Source organism: Enhydra lutris, unplaced genomic scaffold (assembly GCF_002288905.1).
Source record: "Enhydra lutris kenyoni isolate GAN:26980312 unplaced genomic scaffold, ASM228890v2 scaffoldscaffold34, whole genome shotgun sequence".
NCBI classification, from domain to species: domain Eukaryota; kingdom Metazoa; phylum Chordata; class Mammalia; order Carnivora; family Mustelidae; genus Enhydra; species Enhydra lutris.
This window is the reverse complement of record NW_019154118.1, coordinates 20,161,414-20,183,793: the sequence shown is the minus strand read 5'-3', so window position 1 is coordinate 20,183,793 and position 22,380 is coordinate 20,161,414. Positions and strand designations below refer to the sequence as shown.

At 56.8% G+C, this 22,380-nt stretch overlaps 1 protein-coding gene across 2 annotated transcripts; it reads right to left on the bottom strand.

Annotated features, from left to right (window-relative positions):
* Nucleotides 1-653: 653 nt before the first annotated feature.
* Nucleotides 654-13,131, bottom strand: LOC111153852 (dopamine receptor D2). Of its 2 annotated transcripts, XM_022513119.1 has the most exons (7): nucleotides 12,829-13,131; nucleotides 7,948-8,057; nucleotides 6,777-6,913; nucleotides 5,455-5,645; nucleotides 4,540-4,626; nucleotides 2,650-2,977; nucleotides 654-970 (listed from the first exon to the last, which is right to left on the bottom strand). In XM_022513119.1, exons 1-7 carry the CDS (start codon nucleotides 13,111-13,113, stop codon nucleotides 777-779), a joined length of 1,332 nt encoding a protein of 443 aa, XP_022368827.1. In that variant the 5' UTR covers nucleotides 13,114-13,131; the 3' UTR covers nucleotides 654-776. The 2 variants fall into 2 exon arrangements, with proteins under 2 accessions (XP_022368827.1, XP_022368826.1); XM_022513118.1 differs by lacking the exon at nucleotides 4,540-4,626 and having other exon boundaries at nucleotides 777-970; nucleotides 12,829-13,113.
* Between the last annotated feature and the right edge of the window lie 9,249 nt (nucleotides 13,132-22,380).

The window sequence follows — 22,380 nt, the reverse complement described above, 5'->3', positions numbered from 1 at the left end:
TTGCGGGCCGGCCCCAAAGTTGCTACGAGAAGGGGTGAACTGAGTCTGTCAGGAGGTGGCAGAGTGGGCTTGGGGGAGGCCCCCCTCCCCACAGACGTTCCTGGGGGCCCTTCAGGACCCGGGTTCCTGCCCTCAGAAGGGACAGAAACCATGTGGGTGCTGGAGCAGGCTGGGGCGGGGCGGGCCCCACTGCTGGGGAACCGGACGCTCCCGTGGGGCAGGACAGGGAGCGAGCGAAGATTTTTGGCTTGGGCCCCTCTGGGGTTCACCCTGTGGTCTGGTATTTACATGGGGCTCCCAGGACTGCAGTTGCCTGGGGCCTTGGCAGGAGCTCTGGCTTCCCGGGCATGGCCCTGTGGCGTGGGACCTGTCCATCCTTCCCCACGGCCCGCCCCAGCATTGGCCTGTGAAGACCGAGCCAGACCCCGCAGAAAGCATGGTCTCTGGGCCGCGCCTCTCGCCCTGGCAACCCAGGACCCCACAGAAAGGTCAGAGAAGGCGGCTGCATCTTTGGTGCCAAGGAGAGGGGGCCTCGAGGAGGGAGGGGGGCTCTGTGAGCTGCCCCCAAGCCAGGGGTCCAGCCCGCGGGCCGGCACGGTGCCTGGCTCCCGAGCACGACCCCGGCAGAGTGTGGCGTGCGGGCACGGAGGGGCGTGGAGCCAAGCAAAGAGAAGGCCCGTCCGCCCGCCCCCGCACCGCCCTGCCCGCGGCTCCCTGCAAGTGCGGGCCGGCCGGGCGGAGAGGCGGGAAGCAGGCTGCCGTGCGGGCGGCCGCAGTCAGCAGTGCAGGATCTTCATGAAGGCCTTGCGGAACTCGACGTTGAAGGTGGTGTAGATGATGGGGTTCACGGCGCTGTTGACGTAGCCCAGCCACGTGAAGGCGCTGTAGAGGACGGGGGGGATGCTGCAGTCACAGTGGATGTTCAGGATGTGGGTGACGAAGAAGGGCAGCCAGCAGATGATGAACACGCCTGGGGGAGAGCGCGGCGGTCAGACTGGCCTCCAGGCCCGGGGGGAGGGGAGGCAGGGCAGGCCTGCGCTCTGTGGGCACCCAGATTGGGAGCCGCAGGCCCAGGGCCCAGGAGCACCGCAGGAGGAGTCCCGGTCTCAGATTCTAGGGCTGTCACAGACACCCGTTGCCAGTGAAGGTGACTTGACTTCCCTCAGCCTTACCTTCCTCATCTATCAAATGGGTATAATAAGACCTGCCCCACAGGGAAGGAGAATGGCTTGAAAACAAATCCACCAGGTTAACATTCAGACCAGGTTAACATTCAGACCCAAGTCCGTAGAAATGGAAATATCTACTCTACTTTCTGGTCATCTCTGAGAACAAGTCTTCTTCAGCAGTTGGAAGTGGAGCATTTGGTCATTGCTGTGGGGGACGAACAGTTTGAGCCCGAGGGACAAAAGGGAGAGTTAGATCCGCAAATCGCTCAGGCTCTGCGTCCCTGTGGAGTAGAGACAGGGAGCTGAGGCTCCAGAGGCTCTGTGAGGTACACAAGGCCGCCTCACAAGTGACGAAGCTGAGACCTGAACTCCAGTCCGTTGAGGTCCCCCAATGGCCAGTTTCTTGCTGTGCCTTCCCCCAGCCCTTAGGGGACACCTCTTGCTACTTCCTGCTTGGGGACACTCGGACCCAGACTGAGCTCCCGCCTGTCGGCTTTGTCTGACTCTGGACCTGCTGCTCAGTGTGGCAGTACCGTGAGCACACCATGTCCCGCAGGCACCCAGCATGGCAGCGAGACCCCTCCAACTCCGACCTTCCTCTGTCACCCCCAGCCACGTGATCAAGAGTCAGTCCCTTAACCTGCTATGACCCTGTGCACACATTCACAAAAGCTGGGAGGTAACACCTGTCCCACTTGTGTCACAGGACTGTCGAGGTCCAAGGGGAAGGTGAGTGTGGAAAGGTGTCCCATGCTGCCCTGGGCGCCGCAGGGAAGGCTGAGTCACAGCAGCTCCTCCTGCCCCCAACCACCTACATCATTCCAGCCTTGTGTTTCGACTGATTTTCTAGGAGACCTTTATTGAGCCTTGCCTGGCTGACAGCCACAACCTCATCAGATGGGCCTCCCCCTCACCCAGGTCCCCTTTCTTTGTTCACAGCTCTGGTCCCACGGGGTCTTGGGTGAGCGGAAGTGAACTGAATTTCCCAATTCCTCAACAAGAACAGCATTCCCAAAACCGTACTGCTAACCCCTAACCCGTGTGCCCTGCTTTGCACTTTACAAAATGTTTCCACCTTTCACCACCATGTGACCATCACCACAACCCTGAGAGGTTATCTCTTGCTGAGGGGACTCCAGAGAGAGAAAGGACGTGTCTAGGATCTGGAGGTTCTGGGGGTCACTATGGTAGACTGGTCAAGCTCACAGACTCTGAAGTCAGACTCCCCGAATTCAAATCATAGGTCTTCCCTGGTCACATTATACACCTACTCCAAACCTCAGTTTTCCCGTCTGTAAAATGAGCGTCATTTTACGATCTACTTAACAGGGTATGTCATTGGGTGTGGCCTGCACCCGAGCAAGGGCCAGTCCCATGGCCCGCCAGCCACGGTCAGGAAGGGGATGCCATGTAATGGAAGCCACCATGATGGCTCCTTTCCTCAGTAATGGCTGGACAGAGCTGGGCTGGCCTGACTCACCGAGAACAATGGCGAGCATCTGGGTGGCTTTCTTCTCCTTCTGCTGGGACAGCTTCCTGCGGCTCATGGTCTTGAGAGAGGTCCGGGTTTTGCCATTGGGCATGGACTGGATCTCAAAGATCTTGGCAATCTTGGGGTGGTCTTTGGCATGCCCATTCTTCTCTGGTTTGGCGGGGCTGTCGGCAGTGCTGTGGAGGCCGTGGTGGGACGGGTCGGGGAGGGTCAGCTGGTGGTGGCTGGGCGGTATGGGACTGTACCGGGTCCTCTCGGGGGGGCTGGTGCTGGACAACATCTCCATCTCCAGCTCCTGGGCTCGGCGGGCAGCCTCCTGCGCAGAGGTAGAGAGCTCCGGGTAACGGCAGGCCAGTTCTCAGGCATTCGACGCCCAGACTCACCGGAACCCCCTCGCCCTTCCCTATACTCCTTTAGACTCCTGCCCACACCCCAGGGTCACCCTGCTGGAAAGGCGATGAACACAATCACTGGGAGGCAGGAAGGGTCTGGGTATAGGACCCAGGACCCACAGAAGTCCCTGCCTCTAGGGTCATCCCCAGCCCCTGTCCCACAGCAATCTTTAGGGAACCTTAATAACCCCACAACCATTTGTGGGAGCCTACTACCCCAGCACGTCTCTCTTACTGACTGAGCCCCATGCACTGGGTGCCACGTGCCGGGCACAGAGCTGGCTACAGGGACTCCGCTCCTGTTTGACCCTCAGTGCCCGCCTCGAGGAGCCCGCATTCTAAGTGCAGAGAGGGCCGCCTGCTCTCGCTGCCAGGGTGGCCCGAGGCACCTGCACTGGCACTCACACGTAGGTTCCACATGTTCCTCGTAGATGGACCTGGATACCAAAGGGCTCACCCCTGGGCCCCCCGCATCTTTCCCGCTGGGCTGACCTGGAGGCCCCGCTGGGGGTCCACTCATGGCTTTCCAGGCTCTTCCCTGCCTTGGGGTCTCAGTCTGAACTTCTGAAGTGTCGCCTGACCCTGCACCTGGGTGGTTTATCTGTGCTGCTGTCCCAGGCCCGGTCCTGAGTCCCCGTTGGGCACCCATCCCATCCAGTGACTCCCTGGCGTCCCGTCCTTGCCGTGCAGGTGAATGGTGGGGGTCCTGCCTCCCAAAGACACCTGCCCTGGACTTCGTGTGGGCCCTGTGCGGGTTCCGTGGCCCAGCTGGGGAGGGGACACCTGCTGCTTGGACCCTGGTGCCACCGTCATCACTGGGCAGAGCCCGGGGTCTGCTCTACATCTCTAGGCTCCACGCACAGGCTGCACTTCCCCACCAGCCCCGAGCCTGTTCTGCTCCGTCCGCCCCCTTCCACCCCCACGCTAAGCCTCCAGCCCCAGAACCTGCCCATAGGAACGCAGTACAGGCAAGAGGGAAGAACGGCAGAGCGGCGTGTGGATTCTGGGGTCTCGCAGGACTGGGCTCAAATATGCACGATCTCACTAACTAAAAGCTTTGCCTTGGGGGAGTTACCCCCCCCCCTGCGAGCCTCTGTTTCCTCTTCCGTAAAATTAAAATCAGTAAGCCTAATAAGACCTACCTCTCAGGGTCGCTGTGAGGATTTGATGAGCTACTAGGAACACGGTGGGTGTTCAATGAATAGTAAGAGCCATACTTCTTCTTTTTATTATGTTATGGCTAAGTCCTCTCTCCCGACCGTCTTGGGCTGGGGGTGCCTATTTGTGCCTGCGAGAACCTAGCCGTCTCGCTGCACGCCTGCCCGGGAGGTGTGCGTGGGGAGTCTGGCCCCCGCGGAAGCAACGTTGGGGAGACTGGGAGGTGCTCCTCCCTTTGACCAGCTGGTGAGATCTCCGAGAATCTTGGCAGGTGGGTTTCCCTCGGGGCGGAAAGACTTGGCTCTGGGTCCCTGACCTGAGCACTTACCACTCTCCGCCTGTTCACTGGGAAACTGCCATTGGACTTCATGATAACGGTGCAGAGTTTCATGTCCTCGGGGTGGGTGTAGTTGCCCTGTGGAGTGAGCCAGTACACTGGTCATGATGGGCAGGGGCTGGGGACAGACACCCAGTGTGGGCTAGTCAGGCTGGGCACAGGGGCTCCCAGAAGGGCAGAGTAGGAGGGTAGAGGCCTGAAAAGGTAAGGCTGATGGTTGGTACTACAAGGAGAGATGGTGAGCAGGATGAGGGACAAACAGGCCCTGATTTTGTGGGCACATGCTAGGCGTAGTCATATCCCTCACAGTGAATCCTCAAGACCACGCTGAGAGGTTGGCATTATGATTCCCATTTAACAGATGAGAAAACCGAGGCTCAGAGATGTTAAGCAACTTGCCCAAGGTCACTCAGCAAAAAGGTGGGAGTGCCAGGCCTTGAACCTGATACATCTAACCCCCAACTCTGGCTCTTTTGACGCCCTCACACTGCCTTCCTCAGGGAGGGCCGAGCAGAGGGGAGAACTCACGAGACGTAAGGGGTGAGAGCGAATGAAATAAAGGGGGAGGGGAGGAGGAAGGAGGTGTGCATGGAGGGGCGGACAGGGACCATGGAAGGTAAAGGAGAGGGAGGGAAGCACAGATGGAGGACAGGGAGAGAGGGGCCAGAGTGAGGAAAGGACAAGTGATGGGAAAAGAAGGAGAAGAGCCAAGGAAGGTACATTCCGACCCAGATCTCCCAGGCAGCTCCTGGAGGTCGCCACCTGTGGACTCAGCCCTGCCCAGGTGCTGGGAAACCCTCCAGCCTGTCATGGTGACCCTGTGTCCCCGGCCCCCAGCTGAGCATGGGCCAGCCCCCTGGGTGATAGTGGGGGGTGGGCCCTGGAGGGGAGGGGGGTTCTGAGGACCTTGAGCGGGGCCTTCAGGTTGGCCCTGAAAGCCCGGCTGCTCCGCTTTGTGTTGACCCGCTTGCGACGCCTGCGGAGGACAATGTAGATCTTGATGTAGACCAGCAGCGTGACGATGAAGGGCACGTAGAAGGACACGACGGAGGAGTACACCACGAATGCGGGGTTGGCGATTATGCACTCGTTCTGGTCTGGGGGGAGGAGAGCCGAAGGAGGGGGTGTCAGCAGCCCCGCGGGCCACAGCGCTGCCACCAGAGACCTTTCTGTCCTCCGTGGGACAGAGCGCAGCAAGGGGACAGAGAGTACGCCTGGGCATCTGCGGGCGCCTGGAAACGCTGGATGGACACCAGCACGTGGTGTAGACCAAAGACTGAAAAACAATCTTGAGCAAAAGAGCTAATCTGCTTCCAAGCTTTGCCATTAATGCTCCCTCCTTAGTTCATTATTCCTTTCCCCATCCGTGAACACCCACTTGGAGCAGGAGTGTTGGGAAAAAATAACAGAAGGAAATTCTTTTAAAAGAGTAATCCCTTCTTTGCGCCCTTCCCATCTACTTGGGGGAGGTCTGCCACCTTTCAGTTCTAGGACAGGGAAACTTGGTCCCGTGTGCTGAACCCGCCTGGGCTCCAGCGTGCTTCCCAGTTCCCTTCCTGGTCTAGCCCTCTAACTCAGGGCCTTTCCAGATTGAGCTGAGCATATCAAGCCCTAGTCCAGCTTCCTGGAATTCCCACAAGACTTAGATGGCAAGGCTTCACTGTGTCCTGCCCCTGATGGTCTGCAGAGGCGCTCCGCACCCCCGGGCCTCCCCCGTGAGAGAAAGGATTACGTCCGGGCCAGCAGGCAGGCCCAGGACCTGCTTGGCATCAGAGGCAGGGACAGGCGCGCCATACTAGCTGCTGCTGGTTCCTACCTTCCCTGTCCCAGGTGCTTTAGGCTATACGGGGCTTGGCCAGCCCGGGGGCTGTAGCCTCCTTACACAGATACCATCGCTGAGGGTGGGGGAGCCCAGTGCTCGCCCCCAGTGCATGCACACACACATACACACATACACATGTAGTTTGTGCCGTTGTCTGACTTGCTTCAACTTAATAAAGCTCAAAATGGCCAGACAGCCTCCCGAATCCTTACCCCCACTCCTCACCCAACCCCATCCTGCCCTGAGCTACTGCTCCTCCCTGGCCCATCCAGGAACAGTTCAGAGTCAGGCTTGGCCGGGGAGACCCAGCCTGGCCTCTGTCCTGTGTCTGCACCAGGGGCTCAGCTTCCTGGCAGTACTGCGCCGGAGGCCAGTGGAGCCCCAGGCAGACAGAAGTGAGCCTCACCTGTGTTGTTGAGTCCGAAGAGCAGCGGGCAGGAGATGGTGAAGGACAGGACCCAGACGATGGCGATCATGACGGTGACGCGGCGTTTGGAGCTGTAGCGAGTGTTGTAGAGCATGGGCATGGCCACGGCCGTGTACCTGCGAGGGCGTGGGCCGGGGGACCCTGAGTCTGGGCTGCAGGCCCGGGGACCCCTTGTTCCACAGCAGGTACACACCAGAGACGCCCTGCACCTTGGGGACTGACGGTTGTCACCTCCATGAAGCCCACCCAGATGTAGATACTCTACATCACTCCTTTCTCCTGACCCCACTCACACAGCCTCCAGAGCTTCATGGCTGACCAGCTACCGTTTACTCCTGGGCCCTCTTATCTATTACTCCAGTCTCTCTGCTTGGATTGTAGGGTGTCTGAGGGGACAGGCTCTGGGTCTTTGCACCTCTGAAACCACACCTGGGCTGGGCTCCCAGAAGGTGGAAGTGTTTGCTGATGGATTGGGAGCCAGGCCCCTCAGAGCAAGAGTGGAGCCCCATTGGGTAGAAGAGAAGCACAGTAGTAATTGTTTATAGTCCCTTGTACTCCTCTACCCCGCACCTCTCGAAGTGTAACTCATCTCATGTTCCGAGAACCCCACGAGGGGAATAGAGCCAGGGCCTCTGGGAGCCTGCGTGGCCTGTGTGTGCAAATCAGTGAAAGGTTCCAAGGCTATAGCTTGGCAAGCTGAGCACGGCCTGGGCCCCCTCAGGCCCATGCTGGATGTGAAATTCACCCAGACGCTGCAGCCCCACCCGGACAGGTGTCAGCATCCTTGATTTCTGGACAAAGCAGAGTTGTGAGGACTTGCACACTCTGCCCAAGGTCATGTCCGTAGGAAGTGACAGAGCTAGGGCTGCAGCCAGAACTAAGAGCTTTCTTGTCTTTACCAGTTGCTGTCTGGGTATCCTTGGTAGCCTCGCTGTCTGTTGGACGGCCTGTACTCCCCCAGCCAGACACAGGGGCCCCTGCACATGTGTGTGCATACACATGTGCACACACCCACAGCATGTATGCACAAACATACAGACCCGCAGGCACAGCCGTACAGCCTCACAGGCAGAGCCTGTCCCTGCAGGAGAGCTGGGGAAGCCCAACATGTGACCGGCTTGGGTCCCCCTCCCCACCTGGCTTGGCTCACCTGTCGATGCTGATAGCACACAGGTTCAGGATGCTTGCTGTGCACATCATGACGTCCAGAGTGACAAAGATGTCACAGTGAATCCTACTGAATTTCCACTCGCCCACCACCTGGGGACAAAGCACCAGAAGGGGTGGGCAGCAGACGGGGAGATGAACTTCGGCCCCATAGCTCGCCTCTCCTGGGGCAGATCAGGCCGCAGGCTCAGAGGACAGCTGTGGGGGTCTTGTGAGGCTCCAGCTGGGTTCTGGGGCAGAAGTGGGGCAGCAAGGGGGAGCCTGAGGCCCTTGTCCCTAGTCCCCTCTCCTCCTAGACACATAAGGTCCCTTGGTGCCAAGAACCAGGCTAGAAGAAAGATGAGCAACTTTCTACCAAGTGCTACTACTTCAAGCCTTCACCTGCAATACAGCTGCATGATGATCTTGCAATCCCATTCCACTGATGGGGAAACTGAGCCTCAGAAATGGGCAGTGACTTGCCCAAGGCTGGGCGGCTCAGCTTCTGATCCTGCCTGGGCCCAGGTTCCCGGGGCCAGGGCGGGGGTGGGGGGGTGGAAGGGGGCGGGGCAGTGCCTTCAGAGCAGCACCCTGCAGAGCACAGAATCAGGGCACAGAGAGTGTCTGTTAAAGACAGCGGTGAGGACCATGGCTCTGAAAGGGAAGACAGTGGTGCTCTTTGTCAGACCTGGAGAACACAGGACAGAAAAGCGGGGCTTGAGCTGTGGGAACAGCAGGCAGGGGCATCCTGCATCCCCCCCCCCCCCCCCACACACACACACTCCCATACCTCCTGTTGTTTACACACACAGGCACGCACAGTTCCTCCGCAGGTTGGCCTGAGCACAGAGTCAGGACAGGGAGAGCCAGCCTGGGCCTCTACCAACAGGAGGAAAAGGAGCCGGAAAGCCACCCCCCGGGGCCTGGAGCAGGGCAGGACCCACTCTCCTGGCTCAGCTCGGCCACAGGGCTACTGATGACGTGCTCATTCTCCCCGCTGCCCTTTCTGTTCTGCTCCCAGGCATGAAAGCAAATATTGGCACTTCAACTCTCAGTGACAGGAGCTGTGGCTGCTGTGGTGGGACATAAAGACTCAGCAGCTTGTCCCAGAAGACAGGCAGATGGCTTCTCTGGGCTCACATGGCCCACTCCAGGGCCTCTCCCCCTGTGGCAGCACAAGGCTCCCCAAGATGGCAGGTCTGGATGGGGATGGAGAGCTTCGGGTATAAACAGAACTGACCTCTAAGGGCACTAGGAGGGCCCCAGGCCCACCTGGCCCACTCTCCACCATGCAGCCCCCCCTAGGCTAGTACTTCAGTGCTGCTTCCATGTCCTTGGGGCTCTAGGTCTGAGACACCAGGGCCCTCTTCCTCCTGCTTTTCCCTCCTTCCCTCTTCCTGGCCTTCCTTCTTTGCCAGAGAAACTTATGAGCAATTTACTACGTGCCAGGCTCTGTCCTAGACTCTGGGGTACAATGGTGAATGGTACTGGCATAGTTCCTGCCATTAGGCAGCTCTCCATCCCCACCCCCACAGGCCTTTCTGGAGCACAGAAGAAGGGAGGGCTTTCCTCCAGTCTTGGGGGCGGCTGACTCAGACTCAAGAGAAATTGTTGGCTGCCTCCTCCACCCACTGTGGAGATGCCTGTGGGCATCTCACGCTCGGACAAAACAGGGTTGCTGTGCCCGCTCATCGGGGAGGGGACCGACACTCACACTCAGTACGTGTGTGGCACGCTTGGGGCTGAGAACAGTTCTTAGGGGAGCACGTCCTACGCTCTCTCGTAAACCGCCTTGGGAAGGGCCATCTAATTTGTCACGAGAGTAGACACCTACATACAAATGACCAAGCGCACATAAAGCGCGAAAGCAGAGGTTATTTCGCAAGGGGGGGTGTACAAGCTTTGAGTCAGAGAGGAATGTGGACTTGCCCAAGGTCACCTGGTGATTTAGTGGCAGAGGGAGGACCGGCCCCCAGGTTTGCTAGGACAGCACCAGGGCTGGGACTCGGCGCCTTTGGACACCGCTTATCGACCTCGATGTCCACATGAAGCTGAGCCATGAGACGGCTCGGCAAAATCCTAATCATCATCAGCCTGTGTTAAGCAGGGACTATGTGTCAGGCACTGAGATGTGTCATCTCTATCGACGGTGACAGCAAAACTCTGAAGCTAGTGATAGGGCCACTGCCCCTCCAAACCCAAGGCCAGTGACACCCCCACACCCTGCTCTGCAGCTTTGCCTGTTTTTTTTTTTCCTCGGCCGGGAATGCAAGTGCTTTGCTCCATCCCCTGGATTCTTATTCTGGAAGCATCACTTCTTCCTGCAAGAATTCCTTGTCCCCACATGCCTCCCCCCAAGTCTTGTTCCCACATCCTCTGTGGGGACGGCTCTGTTGTCGCCACCATCAGGCTATACTACAGTGGTCCTATGGGTCTTCGCTGATGGCAGGCGATGCCCCGAGGATGATGTAGGACACGGCAGGGCTCAGTCCCTGCTGAATGAGTGAAGAAAGGCAATCTGGGCCTGTTCCCTTCTCAATCTCATCTGCCCACCTGGAAAATGCACCCGGTGAACCCTCACCTCACAGGGTGAGGAGGCCAAAATGCGGACAAGTGATCCTGACTCCCTTCTCCCAGGACTGTCTCCAGATGGAAAGTGTCAGAGTTGGGAAACGACCCCTGTCCTCTCACTGCAAACCAGCGCGCTTTCCCTGTGCCAAGCAGAATAACTAATGCACTCCCGGTCCCCCGTTAGATATGCCCCATTGTGCTGGGCCATCAGAGGCACTAATATTCCTGGGGACCAGGGGGAAAATTCTGGACAAGGGTGTCTCCTAGAGAGGACAGAGTATATGGATCGAAAGGACACTCTGGCAGGATGTTGGGATAGGCTGAGACTCTACTTGGGGCAGTCTCTAGGGAACCATAAATGGCTGAGATGACGTCTTGCAGGACTCATGGTCCAGTTCTTGTTTTGCAGGGACATGATGGGAAAGTCAGAGCGCTCCGAGACAGCGTTCTCCACCCTGCCCCAGAAAACACTGAGCATCCCCTCCAAAATAATGAACAGCTATTTGGAAATATCCGGTCAAAGGACTTGCAGATGCCTAGGAGCCCCAAGACAGCCTTAAACCACAGTGTCTGGGGAGAGCTTGCCGATCCGGAAGCCCAGGAGCCACGCGCTGAGCTGCAGGCAGAGCACAGCTCCCTTTGGGTAGAGGGGGCCTGGTTGCCCGGGCACGGGGAGGGCCCTCGCCCGGAGGACAGGTGCTGCATACCTACTACCATCATCTTCCGCTTCATCGCCATTGCCACGCTGACTTTTACGTACTGTTCTCTACGCGTGCCCTCCCGGTCTAAGCGCTTTACCTCTATTAACTCCTTAGACCTCCGGCAATGCCATGAGCAGGCACTGTGATCGTCCCCTTTGTGTGCATAAGGAAAGCGAGTCACAGAGAGGTTGTTCGCCCTGCCACTCACCCCTCATTTTTCCCAGACGGCCTGACGCCTAAGACCCTCTTTTGAGAGTGAGCCGGAGGGGAACGGCCTCAGGATTAAGAAGGGCTCCTCAGGGGCAGGCCTTTAGGATGTGAATGGACAGTCTAGAGGCCCTCACAGACATGAGAGTCACAGAGGAAGCAGAGCCCCTGCCTGTGACGTCTGTAGATTTTAGGTCTGTTTGTTTCTTTGGGTTCTTCCTTAACATCCATTTTGAATGTTCCAACCTGTTTGGGAGACAGGGAGAGGGGCCACTCTGGACCAGCCTCTCTTCCCCACTCAGCTTCTTCTCCTAGATGTCTCCTCTGCTCAAGCAAACAAAATCTCATGTTTTCCTTTAAAAACAGAAAAACCTTCCCTCTCTGCCAGGGACTTGCCTCTGTGGCGGAGGTAAGTCCTTCTCTTGCCCAGGCAGGAGGGTACCTGTCCAGCGATCTGAGTGACCTTAGCACTGGCTCTTCCCTCAAGGGCCAGTCTGTTCTCAGACTCCACCCCAGAGTCCTTGGTCAAGAAAGGGGCAGATCCAGGACCCAAGGCCCCAGACCCTCCCATGTCTGCCTGGCAGCTCTGGGAAATGTCCACCACCGTGAGGGACTCCTCCCTTAGTGCTTTCTCCCCTTGCTGTGCCATCTGTGTGAGGACAGGCAACTTCTCAAAGCTTCTGTTTCCTCTTCTGTAAGCCGAGAAGAACAGTGTCAACTCCCAGGATTAGCATGAGTGTGGAGCCTGTGTCTGCACAGGCCTGGCCCAGTGCCTGCACCACAGTGGGGGCTGCCTGCTCTCTGTTCAGATGCACAGAGCTGGGCTCTGTCTTAGCCGAGCCCTCAGGGACTTTCCTGAGCAAAGGGGCTGTGGCACAGGGCGCAGACATCCCTGCCTGGGGGTCCTCAGACACAGGCATTAGACCAAATTGGGGGAGGAGGGAGGGATAAGGAACACACAGAGCAGCAGCCTGGCTTTGGAAGTTTGAAGTGAGAGCCGGAAGCTTCCGGCCTGGAAGCATGAACATCCCCTTCCTTAAGGACCCTCCTCAATGACCGCCATGGCCGGCACGATCAAACGAGCCAACCTGGGGCCCGACAGAGCTCCAGCTGGGACCCGCCAGCTGAGTGATTTCTCCGACCGCCCAGCTCACCTCCCGTGAACCGGTGTCCGTGGTGCAGTGACCTCGCAGGGCTGCTCTGAGGGCCACATGGGAGACGTGGCACATGGAGGACAGGACACGAGGCATGGCCCTTAGTAAGCACTCTCAAACGGGGCATTGGGATGGCTAAGGAACTAGCAGCCCATTTTATCTGGAGAAAAACTGAGCCCAGAGTGGAGGAAGAGGCCTGGCCAGCGGAGAAGACACCAGGCAACTTGTCGGTGGGAGCCAGGGAGGACCTACCTCCAGGTAGACGACCCAGGGCATGACGAGTGTGGCCACCAGGAGGTCGGCCACCGCGAGGCTGACGATCAGGTAGTTGGTGGTGGTCTGCAGCGCCTTCTCACGGGACACGGCCATGCACACCAGCACGTTGCCGAAGACGATGACGAAGATGAGCAGGGTGAGCAGCATGGCGTAGTAGTTGTAGTGGGGCTTGCCGGCCTTGCCTTCCGAGCCATTGAAGGGCCGGCTCCAGTTCCGGCTTTCCAGATCATCATCGTACCAGGACAGGTTCAGGGGATCCATCAGGGCAGCGGGTGGCCAGGCTCTGGCCAGGAAAGACGGACACAGGGAGTGAGCAGGAGGACCTACCCAAGCATGCCGCCTCCCGAGTTAAAGCCAACCCCGGGCAGTTAGCAGCAGTCTCTAGCCTCGAGATTGTCAGCTCTGAATCTACCAATTTTCTTACAACATTGGGGCCCGCTGCCACTACGCTGCTGGCAAGTCCTTGCAGATGGCAAAACAAATGAGCAAGTGTGATTTTTTTTTTTTTTTAAGTATAATAGAGTAAATGAGCTTGAAAAGAGCTGGTCGTTCATTCGTCTATTCCACAAACAGTAAGCTCGTCCCAGGTACCCCACACTTGAGACAAGGTAGCGAGAAGGTCCAGCTTCTAGGGGCAGGAAGAGGAGTGTGCATTCATTCATTCTTGATTCTATAAAGACGTAGTGAGCACTGTTCTATGGAGTGCTGGAAACAGGGGCAGGTACAAAATACACATGGTTCTCCGGCGCACATTCTAAAAGAAACAACAGCTAGTGAATCAAGCAATTTAGTCTCTAAGCAGTGGGCACTAGGAAATGGAATGCAGGAGAGACATCTAACCTAGTTTAAGGATGGAAAGAAGACTTTCCCAAGAAGTGACGTTTGACAGGCACCCGAAGGTGCGTAGGAATTCAGCAGGGGAAGAGCTGGGAGCCCAGGGAAGGGTCTCGACACAAGAAGCATCATAAGCAAATGACAGAGCGAGAGAGCAGGCGCCCAGTGGAAAGCTAGGAGGAGATTCACTCGGGACGGCTGAAACCCAGGGGGATTCGGCATGAGTGGAACTGGGGAGGCTGCCACAGCAAGGCCCTAGGAGGCTTTACAAGGGCTGCTCGATTTGACTCAGAGGGCAGTGGGAACCACATGATCAGATATGGCTCCCAGACAGAAGGTTCCTGACCTCTCTATAGAGGACGGAAGGGCGTGCCAAGCAGGTGGCAGGACAGCAGCTGGGAGGCTAAAGGAACCCGAGGAAGAGATGATGAGTTTCTGCAAGAGAGCTCCGAGAACTTCCTGAAGGAGGTGTCATGTAGCGCAGTAAAAAGAGGAATTAGCCAGACAACAGAGCCTGGGGGACATCGCAGCTAGAGAGAATACAACACAGTACCAGACAACAACTCTACTTGGCTAAAAATGTGAGGCATGGTGGGGGGTGCGGAATGAAACCGGAGGGCAATTCATGGGTCAGAGTGGGTCTCATAAGCTTGGGAGCCCCTGAGAGGTTGGGCGCCGAGGAAAGACCACTGGGCTGGTGTTTTAGAAAAGTGGCCGCTGCAGTGTAGAGGGCACCTTGGAGCGGGGGAGGCTGTGGCTGTAATTCAGGTAAGAGAGGGTGGTCTGAATGACAGTGGCAGCAATGAGAATGGAGAGGTGTTTAGCATCGGTAGCTAACTTGTAAGTCAGTATCCTGGAAATTGCTCATTACGTAGATGTGGGATGGGAGAGGGGCCGGAGCACACGAGGAGAGAAGGTGTAGAGGAAAACCGCATTTCTGCCTTGGGCTCTGGAAGAAGAGAGAACAGGAAGCAGGAGAGCCTGAGCGGCAGACCTGAGCCACATCGGGCACCAATGAGCCTGACATCCCTTCCTTTCCCCTGTGTTTGGGTTGTGATTGGAACATAACACACATATAATACAGCTCGCTTTCCTACTAACAAAAGTGTCCCTAGTTTCCATGATGGGAGGCAGCTTATCAGGAATTCAAGGCATTCCACACAAAGCACTATGATTTCCGGGGGTTTTGCTACCCCCACGGGATTGGAAATCCACTAGTTTATGCCATTTGGGATGAATGCGGTTCCAGGTCCGAATCAGGGAGGGAAGTGCACCAGCTACAAGAGGTCAGAGAGGGGACTCTGGAGAAGGGTCTGTCCACCTTCTTCCACCTTCCATCCTCATCCTCGTCTGACACACCTGCTCTGCGGCTTCTCAGCAGGAATGTAGAAGGTGTCCTACCCAGCACCACCAGTCTGGAGTCTCTGGGGAGGGCACAACACCTAACTCCACATGGGGTGGCATGAAATGACTCCCATGCAGCTAATCTTCCAGCTCTAAGGTAGAGAAACCCAGTGTCGCAGCGGTGCTGCCCTCTGCAAACCCACGGCCCGTCTTCCCACTTGGAGCACATATCACATACCCATCAGGCAACAGGGGCTCCTCCTGCTCCCTCCTGTTCTCAGTCAGCACCTCTCGAGCCCGCTAGACGTAGAGCAATGTGCCAGGCACTGTCGGGGGCCTGGAGACACAGAGGCTCCAGCACATTCTTTCTGCCTCCCCTCGCACTTCCTCAGTCCCTCTCCGCGGGGCCAGTGGCCTCTGATGGAGATTCTGTGGCTTCCTGTCTAGCCCACCCCACCCTCTCTCAACACCCAACCAGACTCATGCTTCTGCTCACAATCCAGAGCCAACCTACGACATCGCTTCATACACCTGCAGAGGGTTTGATAGTTGGCTCCAATACATATATATCATGCAATATATGTATTATCTCATTTATCCTCAAAACAACCTCCATGGCTTATAATTTATCCCCACACTACAAATGAGAAAGGTCTTTGGAAAACATCCCTTCCTTTCCCCTGCTGGCCTTGCCCCTACCCATCCTTCAAAGCAAGGCTTGCACAGGAGCCTCCTTCCCTGGAGCCCATCTCAGGCGTTCTCAGCTGGACCATCTCCCTCCCTCCTTGGGGGGTCCCAGAGCATCGTCCCTGAGTTTTATTCTGGAACACACCCCCTCTGTGTATCTGGGATTTTTTCCCCCACACTGGATTGTAAGCATCTTAACGGTTATACCACGTCTTGCTCATGCCGCGTCATCTTCATGGAATAAACAAATTAAAGAGCATACGCTCTTGTTTTCTGGGATCTGTAGGTAATAAGTTGTTTGCTGAACTGACTCGGAGGCTCTGTGAGTCCAACTGGGAAGAAAAGCCCTCCGCCCTTGGAATGTGGGTACACAGCTAGGCCACCCGATGAGCAAGAGACAGAAGAGAAAGGCAGCCCCAAAGTATCACAGGTGTTGCATGTTGGATCCCCAGAAAGAAGACTCTGGGGAGGACGTTAGCGCGCCGGGAATTTACTGGGGAACTTTCGTAGGATGGAGGCTTGCAGAGAAGGGCAGGGAGCAGGACTGGGCCGAGGAGAAGCTGGGCTGCTTTGCCATCCCATCAAAGGCCTCAGGTGAGCCCCTCAGAGAACCTACAGAGGTGTCCCTTCTCATAGTGGTCACAGGGCGTGGGCTGTCCCAGGGAAAGGATGTGACTTTGAGAGAGGCATCTCTCTTCAAGTGGGTACCCCAAGAGGGTAGACCCATCCTGAAATGTCAGCTGTCAGCAGGCCCAGTAGTTGGGGGGGGACATGTTGGTCCTGCAGGGGTCCGGGGCTCACTCTGCCACCCATGGGCAGAGATCAGAGAGTAAACGCACAGGTCCATGGCTGGGGTGCTCATGGAGGGCTTCCTGGAGGGGTAAGAGCTTCAACCAGGATTTATAATCATGGGTCCGAGTGAGATAGCAAATTGAGCATTGCCAGTCAGGACAGGGGAGGGGGTGAACTCTCATTCCTCTGCTTGTCAGCCTCTCTGCAGGACAAGAGTGAAGAATAAGTCCCTTCACCCAAGGCTGGAAAGGCCTCATGCATTTAATTTTCTAATTCAGTATCTATTCTAGATAGTTTTTTTTTTTTCTGATACAAATGTAATCGATTAACATTACAGAAAGAATGGGGGAACCAAGGAAGTCCTAAATGCCTGTAGACCCTATTAATATTTTGGTGCAGGATTTTCCTCCGACCCCCAGAGCCAGCCGCAGTCCCTAGCGTGTCCACAGCACCCTTCCACCCGGGGCCAACATGGTTCACAAGCAGGGGCCCTCTGGCTAGCTCTCAAGTCACACCACGCAGAGCGGGAATTCAGCAAATTCAGCCCCACAGAGGAGGTACTCTGGCATGAGAGGTACTAATGTAAGATAGGACTGAGGACCGAGAAACCTGGGTCCCAATCCCAACTCCACCTTTATTCGCTCCGGGGATCTCGGCCAGACTACTTAGCTTCCCCGAGCCTCAGTTTTCCCACTTGCAAAATGGGGATAAAAATTACTGTCATGAGGAGAAAGTAAGATGATGCATGTGTGGCTGCCCTGGTAAGCTCTCAAGGACTGTGAACTTTACAAATCCAACCAAGCAAAAGAATTAAAAGAAACAAGCACTCAGACCACAAGCCTGAGGCTCCTGGAGGTGAAGTGACTGGACTGCCCAAATGCTGTCCCCTGGGGTCAGGGGTTGCCCTGGGGACCCGCTGTTATACCATGCTGCCTCCTCCAGCTCGGCCTTGGAAAGCGGGGGTCTAGATGAGGGGAGAAGGAGCCCAAGACACGGCAAACCACCCCTGGGAGGGAGGAAAGGAGAATAAAGGCCAAGTCTATGCCTGAGCCAGGCAATACCAACTGCCATGTTTCCTAGGCTCCAAGACAGAGCTGAATGTGAGATGCACCATTGTTTAATGCACCACTAGGAAAGAAAAAAACGGTATCAACCTGCAATCCAGCTCTAAGATGGGCTCCACTGTACAACGCATTCTGATTTCAGAGACATTAAAATGTGTGCGTGTGGAGGTGGGGGAGGTGTGCACCCTAGAATGCTTAAAATACAGCAGCCTTCTGGCAATTTCTCTGCCGGCTATTTCTCGGGACACCTTAGTACCCACTCGGCCCGTCCCCGCTCCAGCCCCATCCCTTCCTCTTTGCTTCCAGCCCAGGGCTCCAGGAGGTGTCCCAGAAGGGTCTTTCCCACAAAGCTGTGGTCTTTCTCACTCCAGGGGCTCCCGGAGGGCCCCTCAGATGCCTGCTCTTGCTCGGGCCCTCCAGCCTCTCCATCCCTGTCAGAGCTTTTGCTGGGGGTCAAGGGAGGGGGCTCCAGGTTATTCTGGCTGGTCCAAGCCTCAGAGAAGCCACGTGAGGTCAGGGCCCACTCAGCGCCTCTGGAGCTGGCAACGGCCACACTGGAGAGCAGTTGGCACCCTGCGTGTACCAGGATGGTCAAAATTTCTTATTCTTTTTTTTTTTTTAAGATTTTATTTATTTATTTGACAGAGAGAGATCACAAGCAGGCAGAGAGGCAGGCAGAGAGAGGAGGAAGCAGGCTCCCTGCTGAGCAGAGAGCCCGATGCGATGCGGGGATGCGATGCGGGGCTCGATCCCAGGACTCTGAGATCATGACCTGAGCCGAAGGCAGCGGCTTAACCCACTGAGCCACCCAGGCGCCCCTCTTATTTTCAAAAAGGAGACGGCTACATGTATGACCCAAGGCAAATTACCCTTAAAGGAAATTTCAGATAAATACATCTCATATTATTTTTAAAACTTTCTGTCGTCAGAACAAGAACCCTGATTTGGGTTATGAAAATAGGGTCACCTTGCTCACCAACCTCCAGACGCCACCTCCATTCTCCTCCAGGTGGCGAGGCTAGTGGCTCACGTGTCAAACTCCTAACCAGTCCCAATCAACGAGCATTGAGTGAGCGCCAGATACATACATGGTCACTGCCATGCTCAGCTACTGAGTCCTGCTCCTAGAACAGGGATGGACGAGCTAACCCTGTTGCCAAAGATTGAAATGTGTGCCTCTCAATGTGTGCCTTGAGGAAGTCATCGGCCCCAAGGGGACGGTATGGGGAGCTGAGATCTGGATGACTTGAGGACAGCGTCAAGAGAAGGCAGCCATCTGGAAGCCTGGAAGGCAGCACTCACCAGAACCCAAGCGCGCAGGCCCCTTGACCTCAGACTCCCAGCCTCCAGGACTGTGAGGAAGTTAATTTCTGTAGTTGAAGTCCCCCATCTAGGGTACTTTGTTAAAGCAGCCTGAGCTGACAGAGACCCCAGTGGGAAGAGCTGCTGTTTCTCTCCCGAAATATCACCCTCCTCTTCCCTGTGCAGCGAAGCAGGGCCTCTGCTGCTCCACCACCCTCCCCAGCAGACTCTGGCAGAGGAAGTCCCCAGGTGCTCTGGGGCCTCCTAGACTTCTTCTCAGCTGCCCTGGTGCAGGGGAAGAGCTTTGGGAGCTCCGTGGTGCACCCCACCCCCACACAAGCCTCAGGCCATCTCAGTGCCAGAGACCCCCCCTGACCCTCATCTGTCTCCAGTACTCAGCTCAGAAGGGCAACCATCACCTGAAAGACCTTCCAGAATCATCCACTCGGTGGTCTGTTCCCCTTCCATCCACCTCTCCTTAAAGTCCAGCCTTGTTCCCGCCTGTTCTGCTGGTTGCTGCCCTCAGAGCCCACACAGCAAAGCTTCCCAACGTGGTGTCTGGAGTGAATCGAGGTGTGCGGGTTATATCAGTGCAAGTGGACAGTGGAGGGGGCTTTTCCAGCTTCCTGGCCTCCGCCACTTACCCTTTGGGCTTTCCCGTGTGTGACCATTTCCTGTTTGTGCCCTCATTTGAAAATGAGCCGGCTGTCCAGGTGAGGAAGACAGGGAGCCCAGACAGAGAGCTGGGGCAGAGCCCACGGAGGCTGCCCCTGCAGTGCACCTCTCACACCACCTGCCAGAGCTGGGGCCGGGGAGGGGAGGAGGGGAAGGTGGAGGCTGGCTGAAGGAGACAGGCAGCTCTCCGGTGCACCCCACAGCCTGCAGTCCCCTCAGCCTGCAAACACAAACAGCCTCTCACAAGTATTCGGCAGAAAAAAAAAACTCCTTCAAAATTCCAGTTGGAGGCTGATACCCCAAACCTGGTGGCTACAGCGGCCCTTGGTCCCCAGACTGGTGGGATGGGGCTATAGGGGTCAATCCCTTAGGACAGCCCGGGACCCTAGAGGAAAGCTGGCTGGCGGGAGGGGTGGGATTATGTTCCCTCTCCAGTTTGATTCCATCCACCAGCAAAACTTGGGGACACAGGGCCCAGAGGTGGGGCGGGAGGAACCCTTGGCACAGCAGAAACTCCAGCAGCCTGGTTCCCGTGGTGCTCCCGGTGCTGCCTCCCCAGAAAGTTTGGCATTTGAAGGAATCAAATTGTCTAATTAAAATTTAACAATCTCTTCTCAGGCTCCATTGCTGGTGAGACACTGCTGTCTTAAACACATCATTTTCCCTTTTTTTCTGAAACTTGAAGCATTTCAATGAAAAAGAAGGGGTGGGGAGGGGAGTACTTGGCATTTGCATCTCAAAAGCAGCTTGTGGAGTGCGGGCACTGGAGGGGACTGGGGAGGGAGTGTGCAAGAGGCTCCTCCTCAAGGCCCAGCAATTCCTGCTGCCCCCTGCTCCTCCTGGGCGGGGGGGGGTCCAAACTTGGGGGTGGGCACCTCCCCTGTGCCTCCTGCAGCTCCAGCAAGAGTGGGATCAGAAGGAGGGGGCGGGAAGGAGCCTCCAATCCTTCCTACAACAAAGGGAAACCAGAAGTCTTTAACTAATGCCCTGGAAGGAGGGATGGATGCTATCATCTCCAGGCTGACCCTTTCCTCACCCCTGAATCTTCCTTGGCCTCCCAGGCCCAGACAGGAAGGGTGAGCCAAGTGGTGAGGCCCTGAGTCTGGCCCAGGTGCCAGTGGTCATTCTTAGGGGAAGAAACACTTGCTTTGGCCCAGGGGTGGGGGAGGGCCCAGGTAAGGTCCTGTACCTACAAATTCCTAGGGCTCAGGCATGGGGTGGGGTATCTATTACCTCCTGGACTCCCTCCATTGCTCCTGCTTTTCTCCACCCAGAGCCTCTGGGCAATCGTGGGGGGTCAGGTTTGGACTATTTAAAGAGACCTAGGATAGTGAGGAAGGAGGGGACGTGGTCCTAACCAGCGGTGGCCCACCCTCAGGCGGTATCCCAGGCACCTGCTCCAAGCTTCCTCACTGCTCCCTGGAGCTAAGCCTGGCCAGGCTGCCCCTTGCCTCCAGCCTCACAGCAGAGAGGAGCTGCCCTCGGGCACTCACTCAACTTCCTGTCCCCAGAGCCACAAAGCCACCAGCCTAAGTACCACTTGCTCTCCCCTCCTGGGTTCCCGTGTCTCCACCCCTAACCAGGCCCAGTCCTTCCACGGAGGCTCACGTTCCCATTGTCCCAGCCGACCTTGTCCTCCTGGGACCCTCCAGGACAAGCCCTTCTCCAGGGAAGCCTTCCCGAGGCTCCAGCCCTGAGCCATCGTCTGGCGGACTAGGCTCACAGCACCTGTGCTCCTTAGTGGCCCTCATTAGAGCGTAATTAAGTCACTTGTCTAATTATTTGTTTAGTGTCAGTTCTTCTTGCCAACCTGGGAGCTACACCAGTGTAAGGATAATACTTATGTTGTCTTTTTTTTTTTTCCTGGCCTTCTCACTTTCCAGCATGGTGGTGGCCATGGTGAGTAAATGTCAAGGAGGCACTCATGGGAGCCAGAACCTCACTCAGGTCGGGAGGAGCCAGGCCCAGGGTCTTCTTCTGCCCTGGTTGTTATTCCTCCCCCAGATCCTTCTGGAGGGGGTCCAGTAGCCTCCCCCAAGATCTCTCTCTGGCCTTCTGGGTCTGGGTCACAGGGTTGGATACCCAACTAGTTGGGGTCCACTCAGGGAATTTTCCAGTGGGGCCCACAGAGTTGCAAGCCACTGAAAGAGAGAACGCACATATGTGAAGGGGAGTGAGTATAGGCATGTGGGGAGGTAGGGAGACGTCAGTTCTGTGGGAAGAGGTGCAGAGAGCCTGTGGGGATGGCTTCTGGGCTCCCAGAAGGCCTGCGGGGGGGCAGCAGTTCACAGTGTCTAGATGAGCACCCCACGGTGGGAGTGACGTCCCAGCAGGCCAAGGCGGCTGGAGCCGTTCCTCACACAGCACCAACCAGCGGCCTGAATGTTGCTGAGACGGAGTGCGTCCCAAGAGACGAGAGCAGAGCATGACTGGGGCCTTCCCAGCCCTCATGCTATCATGTTTTCCCCTCTTTCCAACATGGCCAGGTGCCCAGGCCCTGCCCAGGGGTCCCTGGGAGTATGAAGTGTCCCAAGAGGCCAGGACCAAGGAGGGCTGCAGGGCTAGCTCAGCGCCGGCCTCCCCTCTCCGTTCTAGGTAGGGTGAGGCGGGTCTGGAGACCCAGATAATGCAAGAAAAGAGGCTGCCTGACAGCCCCGTCCCTGTGCATTTTGAAGGCTCCGTAAAAATGTCTCTTCACAAACTGTCAAAGTGTCACAAATTAATTAACTGTTAGCTGGGAGTGAGTCAGTGTGGGGAGGGGGCGGGGAGCGAAGGCTCCAGTACCGCTCAGCTAAGCGGGCTGGTGGTGCTGTTCTCTCCGTGCGTGCGC